Source organism: Thalassophryne amazonica, chromosome 1, assembly GCF_902500255.1.
Source record: "Thalassophryne amazonica chromosome 1, fThaAma1.1, whole genome shotgun sequence".
NCBI classification, from domain to species: domain Eukaryota; kingdom Metazoa; phylum Chordata; class Actinopteri; order Batrachoidiformes; family Batrachoididae; genus Thalassophryne; species Thalassophryne amazonica.
In genome coordinates this window covers 87,710,497-87,737,595 of record NC_047103.1, presented here as the reverse complement: position 1 = coordinate 87,737,595, position 27,099 = coordinate 87,710,497, and the positions used below count along the sequence as shown (strand labels likewise).

The window sequence follows — 27,099 nt, the reverse complement described above, 5'->3', positions numbered from 1 at the left end:
TATTCCCAGAAAACACAGAAAACAAGTTTGCATGATCTGCGCAGTGTATGGTGAGATATTTCCCATTAACAAGACAATTTGTGTTGGAGAAATCCCAGACTTTAGGAGCAGTCGGCCTGACCTCTTGGTCTGCATTATCTTGAATAATGGGTCCTCTGGGAGATAAGACCTGTCAGGATTAAAATACAGCCAGTTAATACTGCAGGCACTGCTACAAAATACAGAAGTGAAACTGTCCTGAAATGATGGTATGTTTGACTGAAAGATCCATCAAGACAAATGAAGGATTGTGTACTTACCCTTCCTCGATGCACTCTTTGATGATGGTGGACAGAGCCCCCCTCTCACAGTATTCCATCACAATGTAAATGTTTTCCTGGTCAACAAAGTGATCGTAATATTGCACAATGTTGGGGTGGTTGAGGTGCCTCAGAAGGTTCACCTCCAAGGTCAATCTCTCTCTTTTACGTGCGCTCATCTTCCGGCAGCTCACCACCTTCCATAGCAGGATCTACAGAGACAAAATGGCTTCATTAAGGATATAAATAAATGATGGTTGTGATGGAAAACTATTTTTGGCAACACTTGTGGTATACATACAATAGGTGTTATATGTAGGTATTATAGTTTAGGTCAAATCATAAAGGCCAAAGCTTTGACCCCTCAAGACTCAAACACACACACACGCACACACACATACACACTGTGTTGTTTCGGTTCTTATAACGTTGGTCTTACTTTTAATTCCAACTGGCATTAAAAATCTGAAAAAGTCTAAAATCTATCTTGCCTTAAGCTGAACCCTACAGGAGGTCCACACCACCACCTAATTATACCCAAGTCAGGGACCCTAAACAGAACTACTTCACAACTACAACTAAAATATTTTCATAGATAAAAGTCACTATTGCTTACTTTCCCATCAGATTTTCTCTTTATTTTCTAACATGTTCCAAATGCTCCAGAACCATCTGTCTGCAACTGTTCATAATCGTTGACACAAGACATCCTGCAGCTGTTTGTTTGTTTAACTTATAAACCTTGTTGTCAGTTAACTCCGTCTGTGAGCTGCCTCAGACTGAATGTGGTGGCTCCAACGTCATCACCTTGTTGTCATGGGAACAAAAACAAAAGCGCTGGTCTTGGGTCATGTGATCATGCAGCAGGAAGTTAGTGCTTGATAGTGTGAGATTTACTTATATGAACAGTATTCATTTCATTCATTGTGACAGTCGTTCACAGGGTACAAAAACATTGTGCTCGTTCAATCAGGAACTACTTTACGCAGTTCGCTTTGCGTGTGATGTGACTGAGTTCAGGTTGGCGGAGTGATATGTTTTCATGTGTAGCAGAGTTCAGTTCTCTGATGTTTTTGGTGGCAAAACGGACTTTAAAGCGATCGAACTAAAAACACAAGTTATCTCTGCTTTCTGAATTTACCCACAGCCCGGAATGTGGACTGTTATATGTTTTTTAGTGGGTTTTGTCGAGTTCCTCCACGTTCAACGACAGCGCCTGCTTTTTTTTTTTTTCTACCGTGGACAGTTCCTGTTCCAACCCGATGCTAAACTAGTGACTCGATCATGTGCTGGTGGATTAAAACGAACTTTGTCGGGCTGTTAATCGTCAGGATAACACTCCAGGATCGTGTGAGTACTCGAGTCTTTCAAAGTCAACATCATTATAACTTGTTTTGCTTTCTTGGTTGATTTTTCGCTGCTTGTTCTCAAACTGCTGCTTGTGAAAGTTGTGAGCAGCTGCCGAGTCATCATATATTTGTTCCTTTTCTAAATACATGCTTCACCATCTGCCCATTCTGAACGAGAAATGTGCGCTTTTACAAGTCGTGTCTCACTATTAAACTGCCTTTTCCTCCTGGCTCTTGTCATGTCGTGTTAAAGTGACTTTCAAATTGCAGTCTGGAGCAAATCACACTAACTTCACTTCAAAATTATATATATATAAAAAGTAAGTTAGTAAATTGATTTGAAGGATTGAAAAAGTCCCATTTAGTTTAGCTGTTTAATGTTCCAAAAGGGGCCATACTAAAATACGAAATGGGGCAAAATGTGTAGCCTACTGATAATCACGAAAAAGGGGTAAAATGTAACGAAATGGAGCAGATTGAATCAGACTGACTCCAAATAATTACTTTTATTTAATTGTTTGGCTTTTGTTTTTGTGAGATCGCTCAGTACATGTAGTAGGGGCAGGTGCGCCATCTAGCGGTCAAGAAATGAAACTTCAGTCAATGGGTCAGTCCGCTCCATTTCAGTACATTTCACCCCCGTTTTTTATTATCAGTCCCATTTCGCTTAAAAATAATTAAATAAAAATAATTAATTGAACCATATTTAATCTTATTTGGAGTCAGTCTGGGTCAGTCTGCTCCATTTCATTCCGTTTTACCCCCGTTTCATTATTACCAGTCCCCATTTCTCTCCTTTTCGCTGAAAAAAATAATTAAATAAAAGGAATTAAGTGAATCATATTTAATCATATTTGGAGTCAGTCTGGGTCAGCTGCTCCATTATGTTACTTTTTACCCCCATTTCGTGCTTATTAGGCTCCATTTCGCCCTACTTTGTCCATTTCATATTTTAGTATAGCCGTTCCAAAAACATGGGAACACTTGGTATTTCACACATTTGAATTTGTTTTTGCCATTTCATATACAAAAAAAAAAAAAAAAAAAATCTAAAATTATCCTTGATCTCAAACTCAAAGCAAATCCCGACTAAAACAAAATGCAATTTGCATTTTGACAGAAGTACTTTGGATGCTGTTTTAAAAACACCCATGCAAAGAATTCAAAATCAATATCAGGAATGGGTTAAATAACAATTTTCTTCCGGCTATACTAAAATACGAAGTGGGGCAAAATGGAGCATGATAACGAAATGAGGGTAACATGTAATGAAATGGAGCAGACTGACCCAGATTGACTCCAAATATGATTAAATATGATTCACTTAAGTTCTTTTATTTAATTATTTTTTAAGTGAAATGGAGCTAAATGGGGAATGATAATAACGAAACAGGGTAAAACGTAGTGAAATGGAGCAGACTGACCCATTGAATGAAGTTTCATCTCTTGTACGCCAAATGGTGCACCTGCCCCTACTACATGTACTGAGGGATCTCACAAAAACAAAAGCCAAACATTTAACTCTGTGTCAGCCTGATCCTGTCAGATCTCAGAAACTAAGCAGTGCGGGACCTGGTTAGTACTTGGATGGGAGACCTGTTTGGAAAGACAGTGGCTGTGTGTGTTTCTCCAGGTTACCCTGGAGTTGTGTCAGGAAGGGCATCTGGTATAAAACTTGTGCCAAATACCAATGCGGATCTGGTTGTATCCACTGTGGCGACCCCAAACAAAAAGGGGAGCAGCCGAATGGAACAACAACAACAACAACAAACAATTAAATAAAAGTACTTATTTGGAGTCAGTCTGGGTCACTGTGCTCCATTTCATTACATTTTACCCCCCATTTCATGATTGTCCGTCCCCATTTCATCCATTTTGTGTTTTATTATGGCCCATTTTCTTCTTAAATAGACAGTAGGGAAAATGTATTGCTGTTCTAAGGTGAATTAAGCATCTCAGATTTAAAAATATTAACATACATGCTAAAATAAAACAAAATGTACCTTTAAGTTCAATAAAAAAATCAACTCCTCCATACAATCGTTTGGCAAACAAATATATCAAGATTTCGGGAATCAAAGTGCAATGAAAAGCTATTTTACATTGTGTCAAATGCTGCTTCATCTTGTGTCTGTTGCCAAGGCTTTGCACTTTGGCACAAATGGTGTGATGGACAGGCGAAGACACTGATATAAAATGTTCATTTGTGAGTCCACTGCAGTACTTGTTCTTCGCCACGTTCATTGTTGAGGATGCAGATTCACAGCGGTACATTGAGCCAAACATTGTCAGAATGTGAATTGCCATCTTCTGCAGCAGAGGGAAATTAGCTGCACTTACTATCTTTGTCCAGAAGGTGATGACGTCACACCGAGTCTCTTTCAGTGCAATGCTTTCTTGTAGGTCAGCTAACTCAGTTTGCAGTGAAGCAGCTGTGGCCCATGGGAAAACTTGTTGTGCTTCTAAAGAGAACTCTCCCATATTTCTGACCAGAAGTGGATTGTCACTGCACAGAAGGACTTGTTTTCCCAATATGAAGTCATCAAAGCACGTCTTGAAATGTTCAGTCAGCTTCTCCATAAATTCAACCTGTTGCTGAAGATCTCCTTTTCTGTTGGGCTGTTCCATACTTTTGGGAAAGTGGGACAGTTCCTCCTGTCGGTAAAATTAAAAAGGGATAAGAAGCTCTGTTAAGAGCATTAAGCATTAAAAAAATATGTTAAGTAAAATCCAGATAATGTGTGTGGCAGAAAATTAAACATCCTACCTGTAGTGTTGTGAAAGTGTAGTGACACGGACCCACAACAGGGGGCGTAAATGAATGGACAATGAAAGAGTCAAATATGAACACTTTACTGTTGTGAAAAGCACAACCAAACACAGCAGATTACAGAATGTGTATAATAGTCAATTAACAAAGGTGACGTGTGGGCAGGCTCGAGGATAGAGGATGTCTGTCCTGAGAAGAACCGGAACCACACGATTTCCTCCGCCACCGAACCTGGAGAATACTGGAGCCGCCAAGTCCCGAAAACCCCAGGTGGCCACCGTCTCTGCGTGTCGGATCTGGTACTGCTGGCGAGGAGCAGAGACAATCAGATGTGGGTGTGTGACCACCCAGTAACAACAATGGTGGAAATTCCACCTCCACCTCTCATACAGAAAGCTGGCATAATGAGTGACAGCTGTCACCCCCGGCTGTGTCCATGGCGGCAACGCCCTCTTGTGCCTGAAACCCACACTTCAGGCAGGGCGCCCTCTGGTGGTGGGCCAGCAGTACCTCTTCTTCTGGCAGCCCACACAACATGTAGGTCACTTTTGAAGACCTCCATTTTCCTCTAGAAAGCAGCACAGCTGACCTCAGCTCACACACTGTGTTCAGGACCGTGCCATCTGATGATGTCATGATCCATCCATCTGATGATCTGATGATCCATCCATCTGATGTTGTACAGGAGCAAATCATCAAATGCTGCATTGACCTCTGTCAGGAACATGCTGCTGTGCAGATGATGCTCTGAAGAAGTCTCATCATTGTTGCCATTCAGAGTACTCTTCACTTCTCCAAGATCTGCACAAAGGACAAACTGGTGAATTAAGCCATATCAAGTGAGGGTGGTGAACTTTCAGATGTTGAACCAGTCCTCTCTATCCCCATCATAGCTGGAGCTCCATCAGTAGCAATTAACACAATCTTCTTCACATCTATTTCGTTTTTCATTTAGCATTACCAGTACTGCCTTATAAATGTCTTCTCCCAGTGTTTGTCCACACAGGGTTGCCATGCCCAACACATCTTCAACAAACTCTCTCTTTGGCTCTTCATAATATCTCACAAACAGCATCAACATCAACAAAGCTGTGTCATTAGATCACCAGCCAGTATTTCAGTATGTCTGGTTGCTGTTGAATGTGAGAGGGGGATTTATGGGGAAATAATGGATGTTGGAAATAATGGATGTTGCACCCATCTTTTTCAACAGCTCTGTTGAGAAAGTGAATGCACGGACCCACGTTAGGGGGCGTAAATGAGCGGTCAATAGGAATACCAATAAATAACAATTTATTATGCAAAAGTGCAAAGGTTACGAATATGCTGAGTCCAATTAATAATGGTGACACGTGGGCAGGCCGGAGGGTAGGAGACGCCTATCCAGAGAAGAGTCAGAACCCACGAAGTTTCACCGCCAGCCAGAGGCCTGCAATACACCAGAGCTGCCAAGTCCTGGTACCCCAGGTGGCCACCGCTCGAGGCTGTCAGACCGGTACTGCTGCAGGAGCAAAAACAGATTAGGTGGGTGTGTGTACACCCAGCAAACAGTCAGCAAAACACAGTAATCTTCCTGAAGGAATAAATCCAAATACTCCCAGAGTGCAGAGGAAAACTGGAAAACGTGCAGTGTCAATGGAGTGGAGACGCCAACTCCTCCAAACTTCCCACAAACCCGGCTACGAGCTGCAAGTATATAAATCACAACTGCAAAGACTTCAGTAGCAATGAATGTGCGTACGGCACAAAATGGCAGGTTTACCTGTGTGGTAAGCTGATAACTCGGCAGAGTTATGGTGTCTCTCCCAGGCTTTTATGGATGTGGTGATGAGTGATGATAGAATGCTGATGATGGCCTAACGGGCACACCTGGTGGTACCAAAAAACCAAGTGCCCCCTCTAGAGGCCCAAACGCTGCCAACATGGCAGGGGGCCATCTGGTGGTGGGCCAGCAGTACCTCCTCTTCAGCGGCCCACACAACAGGTCCCCCCCTCAATGGGTCCCTCCTGGCGCCTGCCCCAGCTTGTCTGGGTGCCTCCGGTAGAAATCCGCCAGGAGGGCGGGGTCCAGAATGAAGCTCCTCTTCACCCAGGAGCATTCTTCCGGGCCATAACCCTCCCAGTCTACCAGATATTGCCAGTCCGGGAGTGCAGAGGTCTGATGTGTGGTGTGGTTTTATCCAGGACACATGAATAACAGGGTGGATACGTAGCGATGCCGGGAATTGCAGTTATACCGCAGCAGGGCTGATCACCTTGACTATTTTAAATGGTCCGATGAAACGGTCAGTTAGTTTTGGTGAATCCGTCTGCAGAGGTATGTTCTTCGTGGACAGCCAAACCTCCTGCCCAGGCTGGTAAGTTGGGGCCGGGGCACGTTGGCGGTCCGCATGGTCCTTAGCCCACGTCTGGGCCTTCAGGAGAGCAGAACTGACTTTCTTCCACACCCGACGGCATCTCCTGAGGTGGGCTTGGACCGAGAGCACCTCGACCTCTCCCTCGACTGCCGGAAACAACGGGGGTTGATACCCCAAGCATACCTCGAACGGGGAGAGGCTGATAGATGACGACACCTGGCTGTTATGTGCGTACTCGATCCAGGCCAGGTGTTGACTCCAGGCCGTCGGGTGCACAGAGGTGACGCATCTCAAGGCCTGCTCCAAGTCCTGGTTAGCCCGCTCTGCTTGGCCGTTAGTTTGTGGGTGGTACCCAGACGACAGGCTCACCGTGGCCCCCAGCTCCTTACAGAAACTCCTCCAGACCTGTGAGGAAAACTGAGGACCACGGTCTGATACAATGTCCGTGGGGATCCCATGCAGACGCACGACATGGTAGACCAGGAGGTCTGCAGTCTCCTGGGCAGTCGGGAGCTTTGGGAGGGCCACGAAGTGGGCCGCCTTTGAGAACCGGTCCACTACCGTCAGGATGACTGTCTTCCCCTGGGAGGCAGGGAGACCCGTGATGAAATCCAAACCGATGTGGGACCAGGGGCGACGAGGCACAGGCAACAGCTGGAGGAGCCCCTTCTCCAGCTGGTGGGAAGCCTTGCCCCGGCGCAGGTGGTGCATGCCCGGATGTAGTCCCTGGTGTCGGCTTCGACTGACGGCCACCAGAACCGCTGCCGGACCACTACCACGGTCCTTCGCACCCCCGGATGGCAGGAGAGCTTGGAACCGTGACAGAAGTCCAACACGGCAGTCCGAGCGTCTGGTGGCACATACAGTCTGTTGGGTGGTCCACCTCCGGGATCCGGGTGTTGCATCAGGGCCTCCCTAACAACTCCCTCCACCTCCCACGTGAGGGTTGCGACGTGGATAGTGGATTCCGGTATGATGGTGTCCGGTGGGTCCAACAGCCTTGCTTTAACTCCCACTTCATGCACCCGGGACAGGGTGTCAGACCGGACGTTCTTGGTCCCGGGGTGGTAGGTGATCTTGAAGTTAAAGTGTCCAAACAACAGTGACCACCGGGCTTGCCTGGGGTTCAGACGCTTAGCGGTCTGGATATATTCCAGGTTCCGGTGGTCAGTGAGAACCACAAATGGGACCACAGCTCCCTCCAACAGATGTCTCCACTCCTCAAGGGCCTCTTTCACAGCCAGGAGTTCCCGATTGCCAACGTCATAGTTCCGTTCGGCAGGGGTTAACCTGTGGGATAAGTAAGCACAAGGGTGGAGAACACTATCGGACTCCCTGCTCTGGGACAGCACGGCTCCTATCCCTGAGTCAGAGGCATCCACTTCAACAATGAACTGGCGGCTAGGATCGGGCTGCACCAGAACTGGTGCAGTTGAAAACCGGTGTTTCAACTCCCTAAATGCGGCTTCACACTGATCCGACCAGGTGAAGGGGACTTTGGTGGAGGTCAGGGCTGTAAGGGGGCTAATTACCTGACTATAGCCCTTAATAAACCTCCTGTAAAAATTGGCGAACCCTAGGAACTGTTGCATCTACCTACGATTTACCGGTTGGGGCCAATCTCTCACCGCAGCTACCTTAGCTGGATCGGGTGCGATGGAGTTGGAGGAGATAATGAACCCAAAGAAGGACAAAGAGGTGCGGTGGAACTCGCACTTCTCGGCCTTTACAAACAGCCGGTTCTCCAATAACCGCTGAAGGACCTGATGGACATGCTTAACATGAGTCTCAGAATCCTGGGAGAAGATGAGGATATCGTCTAGGTATACGAAGACGAATCCGTGCAGGAAATCCCGCAGAACATCATTAACCAAAGCCTGGAATGTCGCGGGGGCGTTGGTGAGGCCGAACGGCATGACCAGGTACTCAAAGTGCTGGAGCGGTAAGGGTTAAATCCCCACAGAGGATTGTGACTGGGAGTTATGCGCATTTTCGTGGAACACCCGTGTGGTTTGTATGGCTCACCCTTAGCCCAGTCTCTAAGGGTGAGCATTGAAGTTTTAACCACTTGGGGCAAATCTTCTGCACATGCTTACTCGAGCCGCAGTAAAAACACTCTCCACGAGCCAGCCTCCTTTGTCTTTCCTTTACTTTCACTTTCGCCCTGCTCATGTCCATAGCAACGTCAGCAGAGGGAGCTGGTGCAACGCAGAGAGCCCTGGCTTTGGAGCTGGTAGAGGACGGCGCTAACTCGGCTCTGGAGGGGAGAGGGACGGCGCGCACCCGGCCACGCCCTTCGTCTCGCTCCCAGTTGAATTCCTCAAGCCGATTGTCTAAACCAGGGGTGGGCAATTAATTTTTACAAGGGGCCACATAGGGAACCTGAATTATGTCCAAGGGCCACACCATTGATAACTCAGCTGTCTCCCATTACAAATTTTACAAAAAATTACCTATTTAATAGCTTTTGTAGGTCATTTTTATTATTGTAATAATATGTAAATATACCTAAATAAACCTCTCTAATGATTTGCGACACACAAGCTTGACATTTTTACTATATGTAATAATAATCAGACCTCATGAGGGCCAGACAGAGACATGCAAAGGGCCGCATGTGGCCCCCGGGCCGCAGTTTGCCCAGGTCTGGTCTAAACGAATAACCCAGATCAATAAGCCCATCTAAATCCCGCAGCTGATCCTTAGCCACCAGATGCACCTTTAGGGCCGGAGACAGCCCGTTTACAAAGGCGGCGCGGAGTGAGACTGAATCCCAACTGGACCTCGCTGCCACAACACGGAAGTTGATTGCATAATCAGCTGCACTCCGTCATCCCTGTCTCATTGACAGCAGCATATCTGAAGCGGACTCGCCTCTATTTGGATGATCGAACACCTGTCGAAACTCCCTTATGAACCCAGTTTAAGTTGAGAGGATCCGTGAATCTTGTTCCCAGAGCGCCGTAGCCCAGGTGCGTGCCTCACCCCGAAGCAAATTAATCACATAAGCCACCCGGCTGTGCTCAGACGTGTACATAATGGGCCGTTGTGAAAAAACGAGTGCGCACTGCATCAAGAAGTCCTAGCACATTTCAACACAACCACCGTACACTTCCGGGGAACTAATGTAAGCTTCGGGCGATGAGGGGGGAGACCTCTGAACAACCGCTGGATTTATTCTGTTTGACGGCAGATCTACTGGAGGAAGAGTGGCTGCAGCCGTGCCTGACGCGCTCGTGTCTACCTGCGCGGTGAGAGCCTCCATCCAACGGCTGAGGTGAGCATTCTGCTCGGTTAATAAATTCAAATGAGCAGTGAGGTTAGACAATATATGCTGCAGCTCACCCAGCTTTCCTCCCAGTAGATCCTGCGCACCTTGCACTTCCAGTGATCGTTCATCAGGTGGTAAACGCCTCCCGGAGTCCATGATGTGGCCGAGTTATCCTGTTGAGAAAGTGACTGCACAGACCCACGTTACGGGGCGTAAATGAGTGGTCAATAAGAATACCAATAAATAACAATTTATTATGCAAAAGTGCAAACAGGTTACGATTATGCTGAGTCCAATTAATAACAGAAAATGGTGACACGTGGGCAGGCCCAAGGGTAGGAGACGCCTATCCAGAGAAGAGCCGGAACCCACAAAGCTCCACCGCCAGCCGGAGGCCTGCAATACACCAGAGCCGCCAAGTCCTGGTACCCCAGGTGGCCACCGCTCGAGGCTGTCGGACCGGTACTGCTGGCAGGAGCAAAAACAGATTAGGTGGGTGTGTGTACACCCAGCAAACAGTCAGCAAAACTCAGTAATCCTCCTGAAGGAATAAATCCAAATACTCCCAGAGTGCAGAGGAAAACTGGAAAACGTGCAGTGTCAATTGAAATACTTACCAAGTAAGAAGTGAGGAGTGGAGACGCCAATTCCTCCAAACTTCACACAAACCCGGCTACGAGCTGCAAGTATATAAATCACAACTGCAAAGACTTCAGTAGCAATGAATGTGCGTACGGCACAAAACGGCTGAGTAGGTTTATCTGTGTGGTAAGCTGATAACTCGGCAGAGTTATGGTGTCTCTCCCAGGCTTTTATGGATATGGTGATGAGTGATGACAGACAGCTGATGACGGCCTAACGGGCACACCTGGTGGTACCAAAAAAGCCAGTGCCCCCTCTAGAGGCCCAAACGCTGCCAACATGGCAGGGCGCCATCTGGTGGTGGGCCAGCAGTACCTCCTCTTCAGCGGCCCACACAACAAGCTCCTGTGTTTCGGGGCCAATAGTATTATTTATGGAAAGTATGACAAATTTGATATGGTCAGGCATGAACTCTTTTTTTTTTTAATCAGTTGATTTGGCATGGAATAACCCACTGGTGTTAAATGCAGAAATTGATGTATATATTAACAAATGAAATGAAGATCACATAACATGTGAAATTTCTTGAATACATACTGCCCAAAAAGGAGTAGAAGTCAAAGTGAGTGTAAGAATCAAGGCATGTTTTAAAATTCATTTTATTCATTTATCTTTGCATTTTCCACATTATCCCAATGTTTCCTCGTTTGAGATTGTACGAGGTCTGTTAGAAAAGAAACTGACCTTTTTATTTTTTTCAAAAACCATATGGATTTGAATCGCGTGTGATTGCGTCAGACAAGCTTGAACCCTCGTGCGCATGCGTGAGTTTTTCCACGCCTGTCGGTTGCATCATTCGCCTGTGAGCAGGCTTTGAGTGAGGAGTGGTCCAGCCCCCTCGGTGGATTTTCATTGTCAGGAAATGGCGGAATGATTTGGGCTTTTTTTCCATCAGAATTTTTTCAGAAACTGTTAGAGACTGGCAGCTGGACACCATTCGAAAAATTTATCTGGCTTTCGGTTAAAATTTTACGGGCTTCACAGAGAATAAGGACTGTTACTACAGCTTTAAGGATGGCTTTAAGGACGCTCGGCGCGCCGTGCTCCGTGCCGCCATCGAGAGCCACAAACCACTGGATCATTTCTAAACGGATGGCTCTGTGGATCCGAGACCGTCGTGTGCACTTTCTCTGGTTATCACAAGAGCTGGACATCAGCCATTTTCCGGCAGATTTCACTTTTAACAAGAGATTTTGTCATGGAAAGCCGAGCGGAGGCTTCACGCGTCACGACCGATTTGCTGATGGAGCGAAACAAAGAAACACCTCCGTTTTGGACTCACAGGACGGCTTTGAGATGGCGTTCAGACAGCTGTCGGTGGTTTTTCCATCGAGTGATTATCCGAGAAATTGTGGATGTGCCTGGACATGCCAGAACATGTCCCGTGAGGCTTCATCACAGCGTTTCTTTGCGCCATGCGGCACCGCCGCAACGCGCGGAATTCCTCCGCACATCTGTCTCAGTGTGCCGAAAAAGTGCTGATGTCCACGTCTTTTCACAATTCCTGTGCTAGTCAGACGATGTCCCGGATAAAACACAGCGTCCAGTTTGGAAATGAACGGCACATTCCACTGTTACAGGAGTTTTTGTCATGGAAAGAGGAGCGGAGGCTTCGCGCTTCGCGGTGGTGCCACATGGCGCACAGCAACGCCGTGATGAAGCCTCATGGGACATGTTCTGGCATGTCCAGGCCCATCCACAATTTCTCGGATAATCACTCGATGGAAAAACCACCGACAGCTGTCTGAACGCCATCTCAAAGCCGTCCTGTGAGACCAAAATGGAGGTGTTCCTTTGTCTCGCTCCATCAGCAAATCGGTCGTGATGCGCGAAGCCTCCCCTCGGCTTTCCATGACAAAATCTCTTGTTAAAAGTGAAATCTGCTGGAAAATGGCTGATGTCCAGCTCTTGTGATAACCAGAGAAAGTGCACACGACGGTCTCGGATCCACAGAGCCATCCGTTTAGAAATGATCCGGTGGTTTGTGGCTCTCGATGGCGGCACGGGCGCAGCGCGCCGAGCGTCCTTAAAGCCGTCCTTAAAGCTGTCCTTAAAGCCGTCCTTAAAGCTGTCATAACAGTCCTTATTCTCTGTGAAGCCCGTAAAATTTTCACTGAAAGCCAGATAAATTTTTCTAATGGTTTCCAGCTGCCAGTCTCTAACAGTTTCTGAAAAAATTCTGATGGAAAAAAAGCCCAAATCATTCAGCCATTTCCTGACAATGAAAATCCGCCGAGGGGGCTGGACCACTCCTCACTCAAAGCCTGCTCACAGGCGAATGATGCAACCGACAGGCGTGGAAAAACTCATGCATGCGCACGAGTGTTCAAGCTTGTCTGACGCAATCACACGTGATTCAAATCCATATGGTTTTTGAAAAAAATAAAAAGGTCGGTTTCTTTTCTAATACACCTCGTAAACCAAGTGTGACTGAGTGAGCCTTTTGTTTGTTTGTTTGTTTGTTTGTTTCAGCACCTGCCCCTTCTCAATAATTGCAAACTCAGCAATTTGTACCCTGCTCCACTGAAATCACTCACCTTTCACCACCATCAACCCCCCCCATTATGAAGACTGGCTTCATAATGGGAGATTTTCAAGTTGCAATGGAGCAGCGCCTATGCGCATGCGTGATGACATCACAACTCTATCTGGTTAGGGATAGAACTGTCAAGAAACTTTCTGGTCGTGTTTGGAGTTGTGTGGAGTTAGGAACAGCCTTTTGAATGCTTGAATAATGATATCAGTCGCACAAAGAAATCAAATAATAATGAAAACATGTTCATTGAACCCAGAATGTTGGTATTTTGGTCATTGAACTTTCCTAGCAACAAATTCAAAGCCCCGGTCACACAGCACTAATGAAGGACACCGAAGCCAAAACGAAACAAGAAATCTGGACATGCATTGACTTTCGGAGACATATCATTTAACCGGCGTCCAGCTTCGATTAGTCAGCCACTCTGTGAGGTGTCATAACAATGGATCGGTTAGCTGCTCCGTGAGGCGTCATAACAGCGGATCGGTTAGCTGCTCCGTGAGGGGTCATAACAATGGATCGGTTAGCTGCTTCGTGAGGGGTCATAACAGCGGATCGGTTAGCTGCTCCGTGAGCCGTCATAACAACGAATTGGTTAGCTGCTCCGTGAGGGGTCATAACAACGGATCGGTTAGCTGTTCCGTGAGCCGTCATAACAATCGGGAGTGACTATTGACCCGGCGGCTGGGCACCCACAGTTGAAGTTTGATATATCAAATGATTCATATTGTCAATATTCTTTATGTTTGTCTCTTTATTTATGGACTCCGAAAATGGTGGGACTGTGCATAAAGGTAGCTGTAATTTTTGAGTGGTTCATATGATATTTAAGCCTCTTGTATTCAAGGTGAAAGTTGGAAGTCCAAGCTACGAGCACATCTTAACTGTTTACTTACAGTTCCATTGTGGTGGTATGTGGAGACAAAATTATAAAACTTGTCACTGTTCAAATGCTTATTGCCCTGACTCTGTTTTTTTGTCTATCCATTCACAAACTGCATTTTACCTGGTACTAGATTCAGAATAATCTGCCAGGTGCTGTGAAAGACATCACTGACAATGCATCAAGCACAACAAAAACCACTTATCTTTGAATTCTGACTTAATTACATCCAAAAATCTGTGAACAAGCTGACCTTGTGATGTATGGGACATTTGTTGAATGTAGCGCTTCACATCGTCACTCTATTTAAAGTATGACTTGTTTACATAGATTTCTATTGTGTCAGAAAAGAAAAAAGAAATCAGTCCTTGTGAATTCTCTGTGATATAATTTCCTGCAAAATTACTGTTAATTAGGCACTACAGTGAGGCCAGAGGTGACTCCACTGTACCCCGCGGTGCCGAGCCTGTGCTCTGTCAAGCAGTTCTCCTGTGACAGTGGGGAGTGTGTTCACCTTGATCACAGGTGTAACCTGCAGACAGACTGTGTGGATGGATCTGATGAAAAAGACTGTGGTAGGAAACAAATCTGCCTCTAAATTCAAACTCAATAAGGAACGACTGATGCTTCCCCCAACATATTCTCTTTTCCAGTGGACTGCATCATGTCTCCATGGACAGCATGGAGCCAGTGCAGTGTGTCCTGTGGTCGGGGCTCCTTGTTCCGACAGAGGGACATACTGAGGGAGGCTCTACCAGGAGGTGCCTGTGATGGAACTCAGTTTGACAGCCGTCCCTGCTTCCCTCGTGCTTGTCCAGGTCTTCCCTTTTTCCACTGTTTTATGGAACCTCCACAGTTTGATGCATTTTCCCACAAGTGCTTAGTACTTCAGGTAACCACACCTGTGATCCTGTCATCCTGCAGTTGATGGCCATTGGTCTGACTGGACAGAGTGGTCAGAGTGTGACGTTCAGTGTGGAGGCGGTATCAGGCAGAGAAACAGGACATGCTCAGCTCCTCCTCCTAAAAATGGTGGACACGAGTGCACTGGCAGGACTCTGCAGAGCCAAAGCTGCAACAACCAGCCCTGCACTACAGACACTGCCTCACAGACAGGTGTATTGAATCAGCTTACACTGTGTTGGGCACTATTTCTTTTGTGTGTAAAATGTGTGATAATGCATCGTTAATTATTAAATGATGAAGCAGAAAATTCCCAAACAGCTCACTTCACACTCTGTATGGAGACTCAAATAAAATCCAGTCTTGTTGTCCGATCATGAAACAGAGGTTTCCCAAACACTTTGCGTCTGCTGTATTATTCTCCTTCTTGCCTGACTAAAGACTTAGCTTTATGAAGATGAAGAAGCAGGTGAGGAAGAAAAACATTCTTCGTTTACAGAAATGATGTTTTTAACTGGAATCCCACACTTTGGAATAATAAGGACTATTATTATTTATTTCATTCGATTTGGAAGAAACCTTATTTGGACTTACTTGAAACTACAAAGACAGCTCTTTTAAGAACAAAACAAAGAAAATTAACAGTGCGTTTATTATATTTTAAAAATGTACTACAAAATAATTTTTAAATGTTTCATTGCATGGCACATTCACCTCACATATGATTATCTGTTCAGTAGCTTAAAGAAGCAGTTTACTCACATTTAAACATTTAACATTAGCTCATTAACGGTGCTTCTTAACACCATATGCCTTATAAATAATGTGTAGATTAAATTCATTTTACTTCTTGTTGCATGAAGTGTGACTTACACTCCGATGCGACTTATAGTCCAGAAAATATCATAAATAAATCTGTTTCATATGTTATAGTAGAGATATTGGAATTAGTGTGTCTGACAGGGTGCGGGTATGACAGAGTGATTGTGGCTCCACATGGTAACTTTTGTCGTCCATCTGTAATGGATGATTTGAATCATGCAATTGTTTATTCTGCTGCTCTGAACACTCCAAACACTTGGTCACAGTTCATTAGATCACTCTGTGATAAATTTTGAGATTGTCTGGTTCCTGTAAAGACACTGAAGGACTGACTGTGTGGTTGTTCAGGATGTGTCAGCAACATGATGCTCGTCACTGAGGCAGACTGCCTGGCTGGGAGAGTCGAGCCATGTCCTCCTACGTGCTCACATCTCAGCTTGACCAACAACTGCAGTGCTGAATGTGTACTAGGTAGTACTTCACAATTATTATGGTTTGTTAAAAACTGTTTGTTTGTAAAACCAGCCAAGAAACATTCAGTGTCCACAAATCACCTTGTTTTAAGTTAAATTCTTGCTATATATGTACTATAAGTAGGGCAGTTAACCAGTGGCTTAAACAGTACTAATAGATCAAATGTCTTTATCCAGGGTGTCGCTGTCATGGTGGTCTGTACCTTCAGGACGGGCTGTGTGTAAATGCCAGCAAATGTGTCTGTCACTGGGATGGCCTAACACTTCATCCAGGACAGGAACTAAATAAGAACAAATGTACCACATGGTGAGAAACACTGAAATGCTTTTTTTTTTTTTTTTTTCATTTTTGTATGTTGAAGTGCTGTCTGCTTTATGTAGTTGACAGTACTATGCAGTTTTTCTGTCAAAGTCAACGATTATGGAAGCTTTCTCATTAAATTACCTGTAACTACAATAATAAATTATGTAAGTCACTGAATTTTTATTGTACAAAGGATCATTTAAACACATAATCAAAATCACAAGAGTTCTGTGCTGATGGTGAACGTAACTTGCAGAAATTTTAATGGAACTACTTGCTTCTTCTACCAGTAGTGATTATTGGACTTGTACTTCTTAATTTTTTGGAGGAAAAAGAAGTTCAAGTTAAGAATAGAATTAACAGTGGTTTTTCTAAGTGCCATTTAACAAACACTCAAGTGCAGCCACATATTTTTGTGTTTAATTCTTTCTGCCATTCTTGGCCCTGTGTGCCCTGATGCACTTCTAAATCTCTGTCTCCATAAACGCATGCTCTTATTAGAACTCAATTCAATTTTAATTTCAGTGGTGCTTTATTGACAGGGGAAACATATGGTTACTTTGTCAAAGCAAGTGTTACATAGAGCAAAAAAAAAAAAAATTAAGACGACATACATAACGTTAACAATATTCTCCAGTAAATAAATGTATAAACAGGAGATATGGGATTGAAATAAAAGTAGAAATTGTGCTTTTGATGTAATAGTATACTGTCCTAAAATGTCTTAGAACTCTCTATCTCTTTACACATGTGCTCCTCTTACAACTTTTTCTCTTTTCACTTGCTCCTCTGATAATTCTTTCTCTCTGTCTCTCTCGCTCTCTCTCTAATGCTCAGTTAAACACGTGCATGTGTGTGTGTGTACATGTGCTTCCAGCAAGAGACTGACGGAGAGCCGAGCTAGTTGGTTCAGAGGCAGCCGTGCCACCACACGCAGTCAGGAAATACACATGGACAAATGTGAGACAGAGATGAGACGTGACATGTGACAAGAAGACCTGCCTTCAGCTCTGCACACAAGGCTCCAAAGGAGACAGAGCTCTAAATTTATTTCCTTAATTTCTCCAATACCAACACCAGTGCCAGAGCTTATTTATACTCTGGCCTTTAGTAATTTAGCATCAGGGTTCATTTAATGCCGTGATTCGGAAGTCCCTACCTGTAGATAAGTCCTTTTTTGGGGATTGGTGGCATGATTGGTGCTCCAAAAACTGTAAAACATTTTGTCATCCTTGACTGTACAGAAGATCTCTTTTCTGCACTCTGGTGGAGTAACTGTTCCTGCCTTCCATGAAGGCTCATAAAGGGGATGAGGACAGGCCATTTGGATCCTCATCACTGCAAAAGAGGAAACCAATGGAAAAACACCAATGGTCCCGTCTCTGGAGGGGAGTCAGTGGTGCGATGCTGAATGCATCTGAGCTCATGTTATGTTGTGCATAGGATGACAGAGGTCAGAGTGGTCAAGTCATCCATGTAGGGACAAATAGGAGGTAACTGTTGTTCATCCTGTTTATGTTTTCCTCCTACAACCAACTTGGAAGCTCAGACGATCACTTCCATTGCCATGATAAAGGCTAATGGGGAGATGGTACATCCTGCCATTCTCCTCACTTTCAGTGATTGCCATGATGTAGTGTGTTCTATTGTTTTGCAGAATTTCAAATTTTGGAAGAAGTTTCTGAGCAGGTCCTGTTACTCTTTGGCACATGAAGGACTTCGAAGGCTGTCCAGATGAGAGACTGGTCAGGCATTGACATTAAGCTTTTTAGTGTACTTGTCCATAGGACAAGTAACCCTGACGGTTTACTTGTCCTATAGGAAAGCTGGTTGTCTGGACAAGCGAGCGGCACAGGCACGAGTCACGTGAAGCATGCCGAAGGCACACGATACATACGCCAATGGCGCGTGTCACCTAGGGGTGTCTGGGGGCATGCTACTGTGGAAGTACTGAAATTACACTTTTTCATAAATTGCTTCTCTCCTGTGCGGGTAGTAAAATTGAATTTCCAAAAAATACATTTTATTACATATTGCATGCATAGCCTCTAGCCTTTTAATCTGTTAACCAAGACCTAGCTCATAATGTTTCTCTCCTGCGATTGTTCATAATTGGTGAAAAAATTAAAATAATTGGTAAATGTCGATATGCATCTGCTTCTCTCCTGTGTGGTTTCTGAATTCATCACTGTTCAGTGCATGATCATTTGCCAGTATGTTTTTTGATAAAGCAAATCAAATTATTTTATTTCAACATTTAAAAATGACTTACTGGTCCGCAGACATGGCAGTATATTGTGTTGTCCTCTTCCTTGTACCCCAGCCACGGATAATCCTGTGTCCAGCTACTCACAAACTTCCTCTCTCTTCCTTTCTCTTCATACCTCTTCTTTGAAGGTTTTACACTTGCAGGGGTTGATGCTTTGTGTTTGACTGGTGTTTTCCCTGGTATCTGGCCCGGTTTCGGAGGTTTTAGAAAAGACATTCTGTTCAGTATATTCTTCAAAAGGCGTGTTAATCGATGCGACATTCGTTATCTAATGTTTCCCGCCACAGCATCTTGCAAGAAGATGCTACGAATGCACACTCCATACATTGGTCTTGTGCACACATGATACAGGGTTCTCCCCAGAAATTTTTAGTATAGCGGTGCTGTTGGCAATTATCGCCTGAGACGGCGCTCGTTACGAGTCATTTTGACTGGTTTGAAAGCAAGAATAATAGACAAAAAATTTACACTTATGTTGTAATATCAAAGTTCTTTTTTGTATTTTTCTGTCTATGTTAAGAAAATAAATGACATTGAAAAGTTTAAAAACACATTAATATTTGATGGACATAACATTTGCTCTCTTCTTTAAAAATGACACATGTACCTGTGCAGAGTTTTTTCTGTCATGTTGACAGTTTAGCTTTTTTTTCAACATTTTTGATTGGAATTGCATACTTATTTACAATATATATATATATATATATATATATATATATATATATATATATATATAAACCTTAATTGTCTTGTTTGAACAAGAGCTAAATCTGGATATTGATTTGATTGTCAAATAAGAATCAAATTTATTGCCAAGTCAGTTCTCACATACAAGTAATTTGATCTGGTGTCATCGGTGCATAAATAACAATAATAAAAAGAAAACTAGGACTGCAAGCAGTCATATACGGGCCCTCGTTCCGCGTGACCGCCTACCCAGGGCAGTGTGTGCCCTTGTGACCAGATGTGGGCATGTGCGTGCAGGGGCAACCACTCATCACACATTTCAAATTTCAAGCAAATCACACAATGCATGAAGGAGTTGTGACATGTTGATGGTTCATCCACTAGGGGGCGCTCAGTGTACAAACAGAGGGGCCAGGTGTGTTGAGGGGCCAACCGTCATCATACATGTGAAGTTTCAAGTCAATCAGGCAAAGCATGAAGGAGTTATCATGACTTGATGTTACATGGCGAAGGGTCAAAATGGCGGCACCATAGCGGGCCACACCCTTCAACATAGAGAAAAGCTTTCGATAACTTTTGGTCAGTATCGTCTCTGGGTGATGTGGAAGAAATTTGAAGTGCATTGGACAAAATCCCTAGGAGGAGTTCGTTCAAATACAACGTGGAAATCACGCCAAAATGACAAGAAAATTCAAAATGGCTGACTTCCTGTTTGGAGTAGACCCATGGTGCAAGAGACTTTTTTGTACGTCTATGCAAGTCACACATGTGTACCAATTTTCATCTCCCTACTCCAAAAAAACCCCCATGGGGAGGGGTTTTTGAAAGTTTCAAGGGGGCGCTATTGAGGCATTTTGCCCCGCCCATGGGCGACGCCCCTATAAATTGTAAGAGGTTGTCTTGCTCGACCTGTGTATCAATTTTCATGATGATGTGACAAAATGAAAGCCGTCAAAAGGAAGAACGTAATTTCATGGCGAATCGGCCTGTCTCTCCTCTCTCTCTCTCTCTCTCTCTCTCCTGTCTCTCCTCTCTCTCTCTCTCTCTCCTGTCTCTCCTCTCTCTCTCTCTCTCTCTCTCTCTGAGGGAATGAGAGACTCTTCACTCTCTCACCGTATTCGAGCAAACTTTGGAAACATAAAGGCTTTCAACTGTAAAATAAAGCCTATAAATGAATTTTTGGGGCTATGCAAAGCAGAATGAGCTCTTTTTACCTGAAGATTTTGACGGAGTTTTTTTTTTTTCTTCACATTGTGCGCTATGAGCTGCAGCGCTGCTCAGCTCCCTGCCGGGGGGGGGGGGGGGGGGCAGCGAGCGGTCAGTTCTGCACAAACAGCCTGGTTGTATTTTAGAAAAACTACCTGATTGCAGGACAGAGTGTGACGGCACTGTCAGAACACTGTGGCGCGGCACCGTTGTTCTATTGTCTGGGGAGAACCCTGTATTAAAATGTTTTCCGATTGTCCGCTGTGTGGAGAGTGGCAGGAAAAACCGAAGACGCTTTCTTGCGAGGTGCGAGACAATTTGTAAATGAGAAAACAACTTGCCCGGTCGGACAACGATTTAGAGCTATTGCTCGTCTGATCATATTTTACACTTGTCCCGGACAATCGGACAAGCGTTAATGTCGATGGTAGCTGGAGGACACATCCAAAAGTGTTGGCTAGGTCCAGTAAGACATGCGGGTCTATTCCTTTCCCTGTTTGCAGGCTGGGTATGATGCCATATCAAGCCTGGTATACCAGCCTTCTGCACCAATGTGTCAATCAGACCTTTCTGTTTCAGGTAGTAGGTTGTCATTCTTTGAGCACCAGGGCTCAAGTAGATCTTCCCTTCAACATTCAAGAGATTGATCTGCTGGAATTGGTTGACATTTGCGGAATCATTTTTCCTGGGTGTCATCACACCCCCTGCTCTCCACCATGCTTTTGGGATAGTTCCATAGGAACCGTAAGACATCTGGAGCATTTTTGTACAGCTGGTATGGAACTCCGTTTGGTTCAGGAGATGAAGCTGCTCTTGACTTCCTTATTGCCCTCTCCACCTTCTTCCACCGTGAGGAACTGTATCTGTTACCATGAGGTTTTTTGTTTCAGCCCATAAATATATCATTCAGAAACCAACTCTGTTGCTCCACACTATTAGACAGTGACAGCATCACTTCCTAAACTTGCACTTCTTTACCATCAGCAAATGTCTGGCTGAAGTTCAATCAGTTACTCAGTCTCCAGCCAGCAGGTTTCCTGTTTAAGCCATGACACTTAACACTGAGCATGTTTACATGACCGTAATATTCATATAATATACAATTATAGACTTTTGATGAGGTGTACCCGTGATTATGCGGACCTGGTCAGGATGGGGTTCATCGAGGCCTTCCGAAATTAAAAGTCTATAACTGTTTTATTATATGGTAAACAAGAAAATTGGGAGTTTGTCAAACATACTAAAACTGAAAAATCAATCTCAAGTTTCAGCTCTTTATTATTACTGTCATACTGCACCAACAGGTCCAAAATACTTCATGAGCACAATTTCTAAAGCCCCTTTCACACCGAGGCTGCATCAAGCTTCCTGTGGTGTCATGATGACGCAGGAATGTCTGCGTCAGGTGCAGCAGGGGGCAGAGAGAAGGTGAGAACACAGCCTGCAGGTTCTCTGCACAGAGGAATCAGAGTGCAGTTTGGCTGCAGACAGACTCTGTACACTGATTTATCTTCTAGTTTATATTTGTGCTGAGCTGCAGGTCTGCGCTCTGAGTTCTGTTATCGTTTATCTTTCCTACTTTGACCGCGAGATGCGCGTGCGAGATGTGCATGCGCGTGAACGAACCGTCTGTGAGTAAATGTTGAGATGTCTGGAGTTATACTTGATGTGGACATGTCCTGTCAATCAGTCTGTGAGCAGGACTTTTATGGACTGTATTTAAACATATTTGTGAGAGAAGACCGAGGAGCTGCTACAGCCAGCAGCGTTTTTTTTGTCTGTGTCCTTAGTTTTTACTGCATTGTGTACACGGCGTCATGATGACGCATGACGCAACTCGAAGCGGGCCAAAGTAGGCGTTGTATCGTATGCAGCCTAATAAGCACCAGCAGTGTGATTCTTTTTAACAGGCTAAGATCTAAACATCTGAAATATCACAAATGTTCAATACCCACATCTTACAACAACTGTCATCCCTCAGATGTTCTGGTTGAGATGTTGGTGGCATGTTTGAAGGTATCTCCCTTTGTTCAAGTCTTTAGGTGTCTGTGTTGTTTCTTTCAGATGGTCCTCTAACTTTGCCGTTGGCACTTAAGAGATCTACTCTTTTCCTTTTTGAAAAGACATTTAGCAAACCTGAGGGGATCCTTGAAGAAGGAAGTTCTTGCTTTTTTCTTCCTGTTGCATTGAGTTCTTAAGTTTTCAGCTCTTTTAAAGTCTACATGAGGAAGTCAATGGTTGCTGTCTCATCTACTGAAGATTTCTTCCATTGCTCCCTCAGCTGTCTTCTCTCCTTGATGCTTGATTTCCCGCTGTCTTCTGGACTTTGGTGGGGTCGGTATCTCCTTCTTTCATCTGTTTTATCAAAAAAACTTTCTACTTCATATGAGTAGATCAGATCACCTATTTTTCCTCCAGCTTCTTCTCCACCGTTCCTCTGAGTCTTCCAGGGATGTTGGTCAGGTCTGCATTGATTGTTGTCCACTCTTTCATGCTGTAGGATTTTGGTTACTTCACTTGGTGTCTGTGACCTTGAATGCTCTTCTCCAAAACAGACTGTGGCTAGTTAGGTTCCATTTTCTCATGTGATGTGCTCAAGTCTCTCTCAGCTACTGGGATATTGATGCTTGGTGGACTGCGGGTTGAATCCTGCCAGTGAGCTTCATTCACCTTACTTTTCTTTTAGCAGATATTGATCAATGCAAGGACCCGTTCTTCTCTCCTTCAAACAGTTCATGTGCCCTTGCTGTATTTTCAGGCCTAACTGGTTCCTGACAGTGCATTTTTGACAGTTCAGTGTCCCTCGAGCATCATTCCAAACAGCTGGTTCAAAATTGTTTTTATCATTAAAGGAATATTTCAAAACTCAGATTACTGGCGTCAAAGGTTGAACTTGAGATTATTCATGGTCTTATCTCTTCTTGTTTGGATTATTGTAACGGTCTTTTTGCTTGTTTCAGTAAATCAGCATTGGATCGCCTTCAGTCTGTACAGAATGCTGCGGCAAGACTTTTAACTGGCACCAATAGAATATCCCATGTCACTCCAGTTTTGGTTTCTCTTCATTGGTTGCCAGTAAATTTTAGGTTTCATTTTAAAATTTTAGTTTTAACTTTTAAGGCTTTACATGGTCAAGCTCCTCAGTGTATCTCTGACCTGCTGAAACCTTATTCTTCATCCCGAGCTCTTAGACTGTCAGGTCAAAGGTTGCTGTTGGTTCCATGTACGCGGTTTCAAACTCGTGGGGATTGGGCCTTTCAGGTAGTGGCACCAAGGCTGTGGAATGCTGAATCTGCTTTTATCCCTCAGCGGTCATCTCGCAGACCAGTTGAGTCCTTGAGCCATAGCCAGTTGCTGCTTCACTCAGTGGCCTCAGAGAGTGACTTGACTGCTTCCCGGAAGGCCTGTCCTTGCACCTCCATACTCGTCAGGAGTTTTGGCAACAAGCTTTCTACACCCAACCTCCACAGGGAACATCTACACCAGTTGCGTTCTGCCTGGGCTGCTGTTTCAGTGTTCTTTAAGCTGCGTCTCCAACTGTAGCTTCCCATGGTACTGTTAGTTCCAGGATGTATAGCAATTTCTGTGAAATTTACCATGATAAGTTCTCTCTCTCTCTCTCTGTCTCTCTCTAAAAAAAAAAAGTACAGAATTGTAAACATCAGCAGATCAGTGGAAAAATCAAGGGGTCAATCAATTTCACTTTTCAAAAAAGCAGTAGTCAATGGAGCAACACGGTGGCTTAGTGGTTAGCACTTGTACCTTACAGTAAGAAGGTTGTGGGATCGCTTCCCTCCTTTCTATGAGGAGTTTGCATGTTCTGTCCGTGTCTGCGTGGGTTTCTTCCGGGTTCTCCAGTTTCCTCCCACAATCATAAACATGCTTATTTAGGGTCTTCTCCTTTATCTGCCCCTGACCAAGGCAGCGTCTCTGCATCTGGAGATGGTCCCCAGGCGTCGGACTGTGGCAGCTCACTGCTCCTAGTGGTTGGATTGTGTCTAACTGTAATTAGGATGGGTTAAATGCAGAGGACAGATTTCATTGTGTGTATATATGTACAATGACAATAAAGGCTCTATTTTATTCTATTGTATTCTATATTCATACCCAGTGGCCGTGTGTGTGTGTGTGGGGGGGGGGGGGGGGGGCTTTGTGCCCTCCACCCTATTTTGCATTCTGAGTGCATTATTAGGCACTGTGTAAATTGTAGTGTGGCATTAGACTCACTCCAAATGCACTTCTGTGTTGCACTTCATACTGTGTGCCGTAAATTTTCAAGCCAGAAACCAAGTGTGGTTTAAGCTGTTCAGTCACCATTTGCCACCTGAAGAGCTTCACTGTGCTTTAGTATTTATTCTAAAGGTTTGGAGGAAAAGAAAACCATTCTCCCAAAATCTATTCACCTCTTCATTGATTTGATGTTGGTTGCAGAGAGCACTGTCAAACTCACCACTCCCAAGTCCTAAATAAGTGTTCAACATGGTTTAACTCCAGAAGAGAGTAAGAAAATGATTCACATCATTTCTTACTCAAACTAAGCCATTCAGTGAGCCCTCATGTCCTGTGAACTGTGACATTCATCAAGTTTCTCAACTTACGTAGTTCAGTCTTTCTTTCATTTGTCCCCCATTTTCAGTTTTTAAGTATAATCATCCATGCACATAGCTGGTACTCATGGTGTTTGTGCATACTAAAAATAAATGATGTGCAGCAGAAAACACAAGGAAAGTACTTCATAAGAGGAAAGCAATGACAGATTATAGGAAAAGTGTTTCCCTCTGCTGTGCATTAATGATGTTTCACACACACGAGCACGATGATGACCAGTTATGTGCATCCCTGAATATAATTTAAATTTTTAACACAGACCTGGTGGCAAAATATCTGAACAGCTGTGGCTGCTTGATATGCTAATACAGATTTGTGAATGAAATGTCAATGACCAGTTAGCTTGTTCTTGTTCCACTAGTGTATGCAGAGATGGACAATTGACCTGTGATACCTCCAGTTGTGTCGTGAGCTGTCACTGGTCAGCCTGGTCGTCATGGTCACCATGTGATGTAACCTGCGGTGTGGGTCAGCAACAACGCTACAGGTGAGCCTTTTTAATTCAATGATGGTTCATGGACTTCATCCTCTTAACATGCAGTGAACATAGGCACATTTTAGTGTAACACAAATAAATTGTTGCTTTTTCAGCCTGTCTTATTTAGACAAGTCAAGGGATGGACACATGAACATTTCTAAGACAATTAATATGTAAACATCCCATGATTTGTCAAAAGAATAGTTGATGTGGATGTACTTATTTGTATTAAAACAAACATTTATTGATTTATTTTGTTATTTAGTTTGCCCTGTTACTTAGAGGCTGTGGAATTGGTGGACTGTGTATAAAACGGGTTGTAATTCCTAAATGGTTAATGCAGTGTTTTTGTTAAGTCTATTGTATGCAAGGGGATGATCTACAAGACAAACATGTGTTTTCTGTTTAATTTCAGCTATATTGTGGTGGTGCAGATAGGCACAATGACAAAAATTGTGTGGTCAGGGCTTCAGACAAACTTTTTTTTTTACTAGGAACACTGTAGCCCCTTACTGTAAAATTTTAGGAGCAGGAGCAGCAGATTTAGGGGCACAAAACTGAAGTCAACCTTCAATGGAATAATTCACATTTTCCATATTTTAACAGTAATTTAATTTAATCATTATTTAACCAGGTTAGTCCATTGAGATCAAGATGTCTTTTGCAAGGGAGACCTGGACAGTTATAAAGTTTCCAATTCACCTATCCTACATGTCTTTAAATATGGGAGGAAACCAGAGCACCCAGAGGAAACCCGCACAAACAGAGGGAGAACATGCAAACTCCACACAGAAAGGTCACAGGTGGAATCAAAGCCATGACCTTCTTGCTGTAAGACAAGTGGCAAGTGATACTGAAAAAAGTTTGGTCATTAATGCAGAATTTACAATATGCAGCTTTATTTTAAGTTCATATGTCTGTTTGAATTGAAATTATGCATATGATATTTTCTCCTTGACCTCAGCAATTTGTTGCTGTAGAGCAGTGGTCACCAACCCGTCGATCGCGATTGACAGGTAGATCTATAAGCCTTTCCTAGTGGATCTCTTAAGTCTCAACCAATTTGGTTGAAGCTGCTGCAGCGTATATAGCTCTATGAACATAGTTTTCATTCATTGAATGGGAACGCGGTCCCTGCTGTAGTTCCAAGATCAACCACCATATGGGTTGCAATGACAGAGTGGCGCTGTATGTGTTCATCAAGTCCAAAAAAGAGCGAAGAAGAATAAGTTAAAGCAACAA

General features: G+C 44.1%; 1 protein-coding gene across 1 annotated transcript in view; it reads left to right on the top strand.

Moving 5' to 3' along the window:
- scospondin (subcommissural organ spondin) overlaps positions 1 to 27,099 on the top strand; it is an 852,118-nt gene that overhangs the window by 236,686 nt on the left and 588,333 nt on the right. Inside the window, 7 exon segments of the mRNA XM_034168739.1 lie at positions 8,956 to 9,008; positions 14,524 to 14,682; positions 14,761 to 14,925; positions 15,032 to 15,223; positions 16,181 to 16,303; positions 16,483 to 16,612; positions 25,741 to 25,866. Coding sequence (XP_034024630.1) covers positions 8,956 to 9,008; positions 14,524 to 14,682; positions 14,761 to 14,925; positions 15,032 to 15,223; positions 16,181 to 16,303; positions 16,483 to 16,612; positions 25,741 to 25,866 — 948 coding nt within the window.